A 12,632-nucleotide genomic window follows, 5' to 3' on the forward strand; every position below is an offset into this window, starting at 1 on the left:
CGGGCGAAGCGAAGTACCTGCACTGATCCGCTGACCGGTCGGCGGTTACCGTTCCTGGAGATATTTCCCGAGGATTTGCTGTGCCACGCGAGTGCCCTCAGCAGTTTGGCACTCAAGCTGCGGTTCCGGTTTATGCTCATCTGTCTGAACGTGCTACTGATAGCCGTACATAAATCAAGGATTTTGATATTTTAATGCCGACCGGATGCGGTTCGCCTGCACAGACCCTGACCGGCAAAACGGCGGAAGAACAATAACGAACTAACAACCGCACCGGAAGGAGACTCTGTTGCCACAACCGTTGATTATTTTTATGTTTTCCATACGGGCGGGAGCGGTACCGGTTTAGGTAAGGTTGATTTCCCTTGCTCATAGTAAATCGAGAGGCTGCCGCGGTACGATACGACAGCTAATGGCCGAGAGGTAAGACGATTAGTTTGTAAGCGAAATGTCTTTTTCTAACATCTGTAGGATTGGGAACTCGTTGTATATAATAGTTAAATTTTTTTTATAAGTACAAGGTCCAAATTAGTGTTAACTCTGGAGGTGCGCTGAAACACGACCACCAATCGGTTGATTGCGATCGCTGTAAGAAGATGGCAAAGCTGTCGAATGAGAGATGTTTAAGCAGAAAAGTTAGCGCAAAATTGTATTAAAGCCAATGCATGTGAGTTACAAGCGATTTGTTTCCCATGAAGAAGAAAAAAGCTCCTCAAATGTGATAAACGAAGATTTGCCATAAAAACACAAATGGAAAAACAAAAAAATTAAGAAAAACAATCAATAAAACCGTAACCCGTAGTAAACAAAGTTAGCGTTCGACCCGATAAAAAAAATCGTATGATGTAAATTAATTAAGAGGTTATTTTTTTGGCATCTGTTTTCCATTCGAGCTTCATACTGCGAAGAAAAAGTTTTACCCCGGATGCTTCCAAGAAATACGAAAAAAATAAAACCCATGTTAAGGATGTGAAAATACTCATTCTACCACCCACCAGTGAAAAAAAAGCTCCCGGATGGAACGAATAACTGCAGTTTGGCCAACAAAGATGATGATTAATCACGGATAGAATGTTTTTATTCACTATAAAAACATTAATTTAAAAACTTTTGAACTGGTTTATTCGTAAAAATAGAAAGAAGCTGCATAAAAATAGAAAGTTGTATCGTAAAACAATTTTGACATTTATGAAGAGCTTCACTTCTACCCCTTTTAACAATTAATGGAACTGTCCAAGAGCTTCTACCACGAATATATTAATGTCTTATAGATAAAAATTCCCCTGGGATGACCTGTGTCCATGGCCTCCCAGATTGAGACGGCTACTTTTGGAATATAGTTCTCTATAACTGCCCGATATTAATATTTGAAATTTATGTTCATAACTAAATATTTTTTATTTAGATTAAAGTAAGGGGAACAACACATGAATCAATTAACGAAGCATGATTTTTCACGGTATATTCAGCCGAAGCACGCTCAGAGATTTACACCAATTAGCGGAAACAGTTTATCATAAGGTCATAACGATCCACACTGAAACTCGAATGAAAATGTATCATTCAATAGGTGATATTTTTAAATCCGCTCAATGTTCCGTGCTGCAAAAAAGGAAAACGGCAACAGAATCACAATGTATGAATTCTGAACAGAAAGTCCGCTATAGAAAAAGTAACAAGCAAAACAATAAACCGTTATTGATTGCTAGTTTTGTGAAACGAGTTATTAAACCAGTCAGTTGCCTGTGCTTCCTATCTATTTTTTTATCAAGCGACAATTTATATGAAACTAAATTGAAACGTGGTAAAGTGTAACGCCATATTGAAACTGCAGTGATTAAAAAAATCTTTCCACAACCTTTGGTACTTTGTTCAAATTTGTGTTCAATTTAAAAAAAACTTTCGAAATATTTAAATCGGTGGAAATTACTGCAAAAAAATCTATAAAAATAGTAAATTAAATCTTCGAAAATTCAGAGAAATAATTCATTTTTGCAAAACTCGACCACGATTATATTCCAATTGAAGCAATTCTATAGAATTACTTCAGAGGCGTAACTATAAATTAGGTTTGGTTGGGGTTTAGATGAAAATCGTTGTGTTTTCGATAATGCTTGAATTTAATGTAAGTTTGATAAATTTTTGAAGGTTCAGAAACGAAAGTAGTCAAACAGATGCCATTCCAGTCTATAAGGAAGAAGAATCAATACGGAACAGCTTCCAAATCCCTAGAGATTATTTTCTTTAATAATATGTTGATGAAGTCAAAGAATATGTACTTTTAATGTTTTCTAACGGCCAAAATCACATAAATTCGAATTAATCATATTAGTAACTTAGTAGAAGTTTTCCAACCAAAAAGGGTATCTTTTAATAAAATAATTTTACTGAAATAAATTATGGAGAATTAGCTCTTCAAAACAAGTAAGAGACTTGGTGTCTTTAGCAAAGTTATTAATAATATCATTGCAAACAAATTTTGTTGAAAATATGAAGTTTATTGACATATAAAAGGGTATTTAGGAAATCTCCTTAAAGTCAAACTTCATCAATATAACTTTTTATTTTAAGCTTCAGAGATCTTAAATAGATTGGGAATTTTATTGTTTATAAACAGCAGAAAAGTTATCAAATAGGGTAATTTCGGAAGAGATGCAGCACATTTTAAAAATTCAATCCTGCATCAAAGTAAACCATGAAATATATAATGAAATCATTTTTATCAATTGCGACAAATATCTAAAGTAGGGGAAGGAGGATAACAGTGGAACTTTGAAAACAATACGTTACCCTCTTTCCCCTACACTGAAATTGTTCACGTCATGATAAAAAAATTTACTAAATATTTACGAACTACAAAAAAGGTCATTTCGGGTGATACGCCGCACATGGTGCCAAACTGAAAAATGGTGAATAAAAGTATTTTTTAGCTTTCGCTGATATTTTTGTGACTGGTTGTCTTCAGCAAAGTTTCATGAACCTCGGTCTATTACCCGACGATGGACCTAGCTTACTTACGGAGAATTCCACGGTGAGAGAAGATCTTATGAAACCGAGTTAACCAGCCAGGTTCCGAGGTCGGTCCGGTGATTTCGTTGGATTGTCGCAGATGCTCCGACGACCCGCAAACTGGTGGTGTCTCATCGTGATCTACTTAGTCTAGTTCCCGACAGTGAATCTTGCTTACGCTGACGGGGAGTTCCCTGGCGGAAGAAGTTCTTCCGACACCGAAGAATCTTCTGTTTTCGCTATATTTTTCTCTGGTCTACCTGTAGAGTGCCGTGGTTAGTCCGACGATTGCGAGTGGAGCGTGGTGTCCGGTTCGCTGACGCCCCAAAGACCCATACCCCGTGCTCTGGCACGGTATACTGGACTAATCCTCAGCGGTAGATCTAACCTACTCTGGCGAAAGTTTCCCGAAACCGTTGCTCGCTGTTCATCACGCCATTTCCGCTGTAGGGCAGTCATGATCACTCTGTTGACCGCGTTCTACGTGATTGCATCGCTTATCATTTTGTGAACAACAGTATCCGGGTTGATATCCGGCCTTCCCGTTTCAAGCGTCTCTCTGCGTATCGCTTCGATCCTCGGGCATTCGCAGACCACCTGCTCCGGTGTCTTCTCGATGTTCTCACATATCAGGCCCAAGAGTATCGTTGCGTACCCTAACTGATGAAGATTCTTCCTAATTCAACTGTGGTACGACAAAAGCTGTGTTAGGTGAAAGTTCACCTCTACATGCTTTCAATTAAAACACGTTAATAGGTTTAGGATGAGCTGATCGGTCCACTTTTCTTTTTCCGTATTGCCCTATTCCTTCAGCAACTTCCCCTTCAAATCGACTCTCACCATCTTCCTCACGTTTTTGGTGTTCTCATATTGTACCACTCGATATCCTCCGCCAGGGTGATGCAGATGGGGATCATCCCGGTGATAATGCATACTGTCTCCGAAGATGTTGTTTCGTACGCGCTCGCGACTTGTGCGACCATCAGCCGGAACGTCATGTACCGCTTGTCGCTCAAGGGCTTGGTTTTATGAGCTGCCCACCCTGAACCCTATATCGCAGTATCGATAACGAAACACTAGCTAACAGACGTCTAGTGCTGCTTCTCGAACTGCCGAACGTTTGACATGAACCTCGCTATCCCGCTCTTTGCCTTCGCCGACCTTTCGCAGGCGTAGTCTACGTGGTTGTTGTAGCTCAACCGGTCGTCGATTAGTTTTCCGAGTATTCTGAGTGTATTCAGCAGACATATAGGCCTGTGCGAGGCGAGATCGCTCGGTGGCTGCCCTGGCTTTAGCAGCATCACCAGCTTTCGTACCGTCCACTTTTCGGAGAAGTTGTCATCATCCAAACATTTCTGCGGCACCGTCCTGGTCATGTCAGGATATACAAGGATCACAGCTTTCAGTGCCACGTTTCGTATTCCATCCGCACCAAGGGCTGGACGCCGTCTACTGCGTGGCTTCAGTGGTGGCGTTACAAGTCATTACAATTCTTCTTGGTAGATCAGCCGCATTAACATTCTCGGTCTCTCTGTCCGGCCGAAGAACCTCAACGAAGAAGAGTTCCACTTTCGTTTGCTTGTCTTCCTTCTCCTTGCTGCAGTAGGGTTCCTTGACCGACGTGGTAGCGAATCGCCTGGTGGACTTTCCAGTCCATGTTAATCGTCAGTAAAGGACTCCAGAAAGCGACGTCGATGATTGACTCCCTCCCGTTTCTCCAAAATGTGCTGCATTCGTACGTTTGTAAGTCTAACTTCAATGGAGCTTACTGCAGGATACATCCTCTTGTGTTCGTTACTTTACTGCCCACTTCACATCCTAGGTTTTGACATCTCCACCACCAGTGACGGCTTTCGGCCGATTAACTGCTCTGTTAACTGTTAACCTTGTAGGTGCGTAACAGCTGCGCTCGAAGACGCCGTTGATTTTGACGACCACGAAGCCTTTTCCTCACGAGTTTTCTGTAGTTATCCATGAAATGGCTCGACTTTTCATCCATTTAGTTCCCGTCATTCCTCTTGTTTTCCGTCATTATCTCCATCTATTACATTATATCGATGCTCTGCGTACTTGAGCCATTTTGCCTCGAACTCCAATTGGATATTACCCAGCGGTAGTTTTGGTTTCTCTGAGCCGTTTAGCTTCCATTTTCACGAGCTATTTAGCTTTCGTCTCAGTGTACCATTTAGCTTCGGTTTCCGTTAGCCCTTCAGATCCCAGCTATGTCGCGATCTACTCAAATAGTCCCCGGCGGTAATCTAACCTTAATCCGACTGAGAGTTCCACGGCAGCCGAATTTCTCCGGAAACTGATTCCCGCCTACTTGAGCCATTGAGCTCCCAGGCGTTTAAACTACCCTACTCCGTATCTCGGCAGCGATCTATCTAAAGGTGATTTTAAACTGATTTAGCAAATGCTGCCCGATACACACAACAGTGACCACTTCCCAATTGCCATATCTGCCCCAAAAAATTCCACATCCCACAAACTAGAAAGAAGATTGTTACCATGGAGGAGCCTAGAAGTAAAAACAGCAGTAAAGTAGCGACGGAAAAGTTTGCGAGCCCTAAGACGAACGACCGAATCCTATCCAAGAAGACCGAGAGCACAAAAAAAGTTTTCGGATAGCCCGGAAGGAGGCGAAAGAGACGATCCAAAAAAACAAAGGAGCAGTCGTGGGAAAAACTCGTCAATACCATGTATCCGACAAGTACGACCGGGGCAATGTGGTACAGCGTATCATGGCATACGGCAGATCGAAAATACTGTCATCAAAACAGTTAGCGGGTATACAAATGATCACGAATAAATTGGGAAGATATTAGCAGAACATTAGTGTGAGAGATCAGCGATCAGCAACTACCCTCCGCCTTTTCAAAAAGTGAAGGATAAGACTAAACGTAACCGTTTGAAAACCCCGCCCAATGCTAATGACACCTACAACACGGATTTCGCCCTTGCTGAACTTCTGTGAGCACTTGGCAGAGGACGTTGTACATAAACAGGGCCAGATCACACAGGATATCGAATACTCCAACGACTTTCAATATCCGCGAAAACACCTCTTTTAAGTATACTGAGCAACGCTCGATCCAGCGAAGTTTTTCCACGTAGTTGGCGAAATGGAATTATAGTGCCAATACCAAAGCCACACACAAGGCCCAACCACATTTCGTCAAATAGCTCGAACGAATGGTCAATATACGACTGGCGACAGAACTGGAAAATAAGAAGAGTCTGGATAACAGACAACACGCTTTTCGGTCCGGTCACGGAACAGAAACCTATCTAGCGGAACTTGATGGGCCATTTCCAAATGACGGCGAATACTGCTTGAACGCATCTCTGGGTCAGAGAGCACAACAGTGACGATATGGCTTCGAGAGGACATACACTGCAAATGATCGCAAATCAATCCCCTAAAGATAGAAAATCCAATAGAAAGAGGACAAATATGCAATCATCGGTAGTATATCCTCTAATTTGCTGAAGATAAGGGGTGTACCCCATGAGGCATAAATACGTAAGGCATACCATACGTACGTCAGGCATAATGTATAATGGACGGTTGGCATAATGGACGTTAGGCATAAATAATCATGTTGAAGTATGGCATTGTTTGCGCCTACTTCTAATCTACCGTCGTCAGAATAATAGGGTATCTCTGTACATATAGCATATGTGCAATTGGCAGCGTTGCCAACATTTTTTCAAAAAAACTGGAACCTTTCTTGAAAAAAACTGGAAAAGACTGGATGCTCGAAAAAAACCTACTTTACCCTTGTAATGTTAAAGTCAACGATTCCATGAAAGTAATTTTAAGTAAACACGTATGTTCCATACTTTTTACTGAAAATTTGAGTCGGTTTGTTGATATTGCTGTTCAGATTTTAAAAAATATTAAAGCATTCGAATATGACTGTAATTGTAATAATTACAGTCCAATTTTACTACTTTGAAGGATTGAATCTACACATCCACAAAATCCTAAATTTAAGACCATTTGCTAAACTTGAGGATGTGCTTAAACCTTTTTTACGATATCACTATAGCAACTAGCCGTGAATTCAACAAATGTTCATCAAAATATTTGACACACTGTTCTGCCACCTTTATGCCTGAGTAAAATTCATTTGAAATCGAATCAAAACGTACATTCCCGAACCGTTTTACTCATGGTATAAAAAGAGTTCATGTTGTGATAGATTAAAATCTTTTTCTGAGGCGCTCGGCATCATCCCATCACTTGCTTGAAAATTCTATGAATCAAATTACAATTTTGAGAAAAAAAAAACTAAATAAATGAATATTTATTAAAAAACTGGAAAAACTGGCTCAAATTTCAAAAAACCGGAAGATTTTTCCGATTGCCTGTTTGACTGGATGTTGTAAAAAAACTGGGAGAATCCAGTATAAACTGGAAGGTTGACATCGCTGGCAATCGGCATACCATTTAGATTAGATTCATTTCATGTAGTGGTAGTGAGGACCATTTACGCTTCAGTAATGCCAAGTCAGGATATCTTTCTGGTTAGAAAAGGTGTGTTCATCTAAAAATACACTAAGACTATAAATAGGCAGCTCGCTTCAGATCAAGAGCGGGAGTACGTTTTTACTTTACTATGTGAATACAATTTAGTTCGCTCGGTATTACGTTTCCGTTAGTCCGTCTATACACTAGGGTGGGACAAAAAATGGAATCCAGCTCCGAGCAACTTTTCAGGTACCATTTGGGTCCTACAACAACTGTGCAAATTCTTAGCTCGATCGTTGAAACTATATTTTTGCGCCCACTGTTTAAAGTTTACATGGGATTTTGTATGGAAAAACTAACTTTCACAAAATAATTCCTCCGGAAGTCGCCCATTGCTTCCTAAAAATAAATCGTTATGTGGCTTTTATGGGAAATTTAACAAAGAAACAAAGTCTCGAAAACCACGAAACGATCTGACGCTTGAGAAAAAAGTTATTAAGCAGAAACCGATTGATGCTCTGACGATTGATAAAATATTCGTTTTTTCTAGAACCACTGCTGTTGGCTGTCCAATTATATGCAATTTTGTTTTGATCTTCTCTTAATGTGTTTAAATCATTTATCTATGCTGTTTGGCCACTTCGCAAGGGTTTTGGGGGATAAATTGAGGTTTCTTTTGAACATAATAAGAGAAAGTTAAAAATTTTGTATATTATTCGACCGTCAGCAGCAGTGATGCTATGAAATGTGAAATTTTCATAAATCTTCAGGGCATCAATCGGTTTTTGCTTAAAAACTTTTTCCACAAGCATCAGATCGTTTCGTGGTCTTCTAGACTTGGTTTTCTTGACAAATTTCCTATAAAAATCAGTCATCTATTTATTTTTAGGAGATAACGGGCGAATCTTGAAAGAATTATTTTGCAAAAGTAGATTTCCCCATACGAAATCCCATGTAAACTTCAAACCATGGGCGCAAAAGTATAGTTTCACCGACCGAACTAAAAATTTGCATCTCTGCAATAATGAAATCCTTACGATTACTTTTATATTTTTGTGAATTATGCCAATCGTCAATTATGCCTAATCTCCATTATGCCTAACGTACTAATACCTAACTTATTTTTGCCAAACGTCGCGCACCCGAAGATAAGCGTTGCCCTTGATTGTGTAGTGTTCGTCCGTGGTCTGCCACTGGGATATACTTTGAAGACGTGTAGTCCCTGTAAGTCGGATTCGCAATCATTCAGCGGGTGTTCCTGTGCACATTCTGAACAACATATCGGTTTTTTGCATGTTGCTGCCTTATATTCGGAGCATTGGTAACAACGCATTACATCGACTACTTCAAAGATTCGACAGCGGTCCCAGCCAACATTGACCCGCTGCACTTTCATTAAGCAATTGAACGGCAAAGGGTTTAATTCAATGAATGCTTTAGTTAGAAGATTTTTACACACGGATGACTTTAAATTCAGCTGTCTCTGGTAAATTGCTTTGTAGCTTCATTTTTTTGCACTATCTCACTTTCAGCAATTTCATCGCAAATTCCGACAATCTTGATTCCCGGGTTCGAGGGATTAAGCTTTTCGATTTCGTATTATCCAGGAAATATGGCTGCAGCATCGTGAGACATTTTCAGTGCATGCTAAATAAATTCGCATCGAACGGCACCTTCTTTTCTTCTTGCGGGACATCACGCTAGACAAGTGGTTTGCTCTGGAACACAAAGTGTGTCTCCGTTTTTTGGAGCTAGCATCAATCCGGCGCTAGTTTAGTCCGTTAACTAAGTTATTGTCGGATTCTGATGAGACGAAGTCGATACGCAAATTCCACCACGGTGTCTCTGGTAGAACAATATTTATACAAAAAAATCAGTATCGTTGAAATACCAACTAATTAAAAGCTTAGATACTCCTCTTTCATCTGAGACTAAATTTGAAATGTTCTATCGGGGGGTCTAGAACAATATTTTTTATCGACATTTTGATGATTATTTTTGAAGACTGCATTTCAACCAATAGCTCTCAGAAGATATCTCACTTTTAGGAAGATGAATCTTTGGACATTCAGTATCAGAAAGAGGGACTTGTTATGTTAATAAATACCTCCGAAGACACCAATGTCCGATATTTAGCCAATGTTGTGTTAATTCATATTTTAAATTTGAATAATATTTTGACTCGGTATATTTTTTGTCTATGGTAGAAAAATATTACCAAATACAAATCAATGTCACTGATGTACTCAATATTTGGAAACTTGCTTCTCTTTAAAGGAGACAAGTTTTGAATTGTTCTTCCTAAGGGTCTAGAACTTTTTTATTTCAGAAAAATGAATATCTATTTTTATAGAACAGATACTACTACTCATTTGTACGTCGATCTAGGAAACTCACTTTTTTTAACCTTTATGAATAACTGGCATCAGAAAATAATTTTTAGTTTATGATGTATTTGTATTGTGTTCGTTGAATTCAATTTCATAGTGATGTGTATGTACCTATTGTTTAATATTTAAATTTAGAGAACTTTTTTCCAAACGAACATCCCTTTGTTTGAGAAGTCATTTTTATGTAGATCGACTTCAATGATTACAGTGTTTGTTAGTACATATGTTATAAAACATTGGCATAATATCTGCTTCCTACTTCCTAATATTTGCTTCCCACTTCAATGGAAAGTGTGATAAAACTATGTTTGTGAATTAACCTTCCGAAATAGGTGGAAATTTTGTATACTTTCTCTTTGAATTTGCGGTCAATGCACTAAAATATTAATATATTTTACCAGACTTTCCATGAGCATCGACAAGTTTGTACCTGTGTACAAAACGATGTACAAACTCTAGTTGAAACATCCGTGTACGTACACGAGAACGATTCGCACACGGCAAAAAAGTCAACACTAGTGATGATGAGAGTGAGAAAGAGAAAACTGGTGACACGAACCTATGTGTATGCACACCGTTTTCCTGCTGTATACAAAACAAAACATGAAATAATTTTACGGAAAATATAATTTTCTACTACTGATTTTATGTGTTTCTAAAGGAAGAGTCTTTCGATCGTGTTTAAATTCGTAATTTTCAACGAAGCTAAAAACGAAAACAAATTTAATTGAGATAAAATTGTTCAAAGAATCCATAGAACAGTAATTGAATTTTAAATGAACAATAATTTACATAGGAACTCCGAGCAAAACTATATTTCGATGAAAAATAAATTGAAAGATTGTTTTACGAATTTCAAGATACCTAATTACCAACGCGAAACTGACTAAATGATATCTTCGAAGGGTTTCTTAACATAACAAGTCCGTTCCTCTGACGGTGTGTGCTCATTGATTAAACCTCCCAAAAGGGATCAGATATCTGATTTCAGCTACAAATTAAAAAAAATTACCCTGAAAATTTATCTTCAAAATGTTTAAAAAAAAATGTTCTAGACCCCCCGATAGAACATTTCAAAGTTATGCTCAGATGAAAGAGGAGCATCTAAGCTTTCGATTAGTGAGTAGTTTAGCGATACTGATTTTTTGTCTAAATATTTTCTACCAGAGACACCGTGTCCACAACTAATTAAATTCTCCAATGTCCCAGCAATCAATTTGCTTAGCATCGATGTCCGCCGATTCCCTTTTCTCGCGAATGTCTTTCTTTGTGATCTCCACCCACTGAAAAGAGACTTGAACTACACGGCTTGCTCCAGTGTCAGGACAGCGTTATTTTTTTAACCTTCTTTCGGTGTTGGGGTCAATATGACCCAAAATGAACTTTTTAAATGCGACTACTTTTTATGTTTTGCTCCTAGAAGTTTGAAATTGGTTGACTTTTCCTCTTTCATAAAGAGCAACGATTTTCAAAAGAAAGTCAAGATTTTCGAACATTCCTGAAGGGCAGTACAAAATAAAGTGTTAGCGGGTCATATCGACCCCGACTCCGAACTCAGTTTTAAGACACATTTTTAGTCTAATCTATACGAACTTGTACCCAAATTGTTTGTTAGTTTCAATTTTCAGTTTCTGATAAATATTACGGTGTTCGACCAGGTTGGCCAGTGGGATAATAAGAATGTAAATATCAGTTTTGTACATGATTCAACTGATCTTAGATATTGCGCAATACGCTTCCAATGCCGATTTCAGCGATACAATAATATTTCTCAAAATACTGAACAAGCGACATGGCTGTCAATAAATGAAATTGGTCCCAAAGTTGCAAGCTTATATAAAATCTCATCTAAAATGATATGGATACTCTGATTCAAATACTGAACTTGGATTGTACGTGAAAATCATACGGAAAATCCGGAACATTCGTAAAATTGGCTAACTCATGAATCTATTTCTACAATTCTGCAGTGTTCCGAGTGAAATATTTACCCTATTGATCGCGTAATGACCATCTGGAAAATCTGGAACGTTCGATAAACTGATCAATTCATAAAGCTGGCATTAGAACCATGTGATTTTAGTGTTTCTTCAATTCTCAGCGGAACGAGTTCGTACTTATTACCTGCACATGTTTTTTGGCTACATGATGACCTTCTGGAAGTCTTGTCCTAGAGCTATAAGATTTTTTCGAAAATATTATTGGGAGTCATTCGTATAAATTCGTACTCTATTGGTAACGTAGTGGAAGAACTGGCTCTGAAAGTCTGTGGTGTTCTCGAAAGTTTTATTTAGAATTATTATTGCAAAATAAACGTATTTGTGAGCTTGCCAATTCTACACCGGATCATTCGAAAGGTCTATGGGTCATAAGTACGAATTTATGCGAATAATAATATACCCTTATATGTTTTCGAAAATATCTCAGAGCTCTAGAACAAGGTTTATTAATTGACCAGCAGCACAGATGTTCCAGATCTTCCGGAATGTCATTATCTGGCCAATAGGGTAAATTTTCCAGTCATGACTACGAATTTATGCCAATGCATCAATTTTTTTCGAAAAAAACTTCAGAGATCTAGAGCTAGATTCATGAATTGACCTATTATACGGATGTTCCAGATCTTCCGGATGATTTTTACGTACAATCCAGGGTCACAGTGATAATATCACTTTAGATGGGATTTTATATAAACTTTCAAGTACCTATAACTTTTTTAAACGACTGGGGGTGTTTTATGTTTGGTTATTGGCTTTCTC

The 12,632-nt window shown here is 38.6% G+C and overlaps 1 protein-coding gene across 1 annotated transcript in view; it reads left to right on the plus strand.

Moving 5' to 3' along the window:
- Window positions 1–12,632, plus strand: part of LOC131678422 (chaoptin-like) — a 190,879-nt gene that overhangs the window by 145,707 nt on the left and 32,540 nt on the right. Inside the window, exon 4 of the mRNA XM_058958573.1 lies at window positions 1–12,632. This exon is cut by the window's right edge and continues 32,540 nt beyond it. Within this exon, the coding sequence (XP_058814556.1) occupies window positions 1–195 (195 nt within the window). The 3' untranslated portion in view covers window positions 196–12,632.

The sequence above is a fragment of the Topomyia yanbarensis genome, chromosome 2, assembly GCF_030247195.1.
Source record: "Topomyia yanbarensis strain Yona2022 chromosome 2, ASM3024719v1, whole genome shotgun sequence".
Lineage (NCBI taxonomy): Eukaryota > Metazoa > Arthropoda > Insecta > Diptera > Culicidae > Topomyia > Topomyia yanbarensis.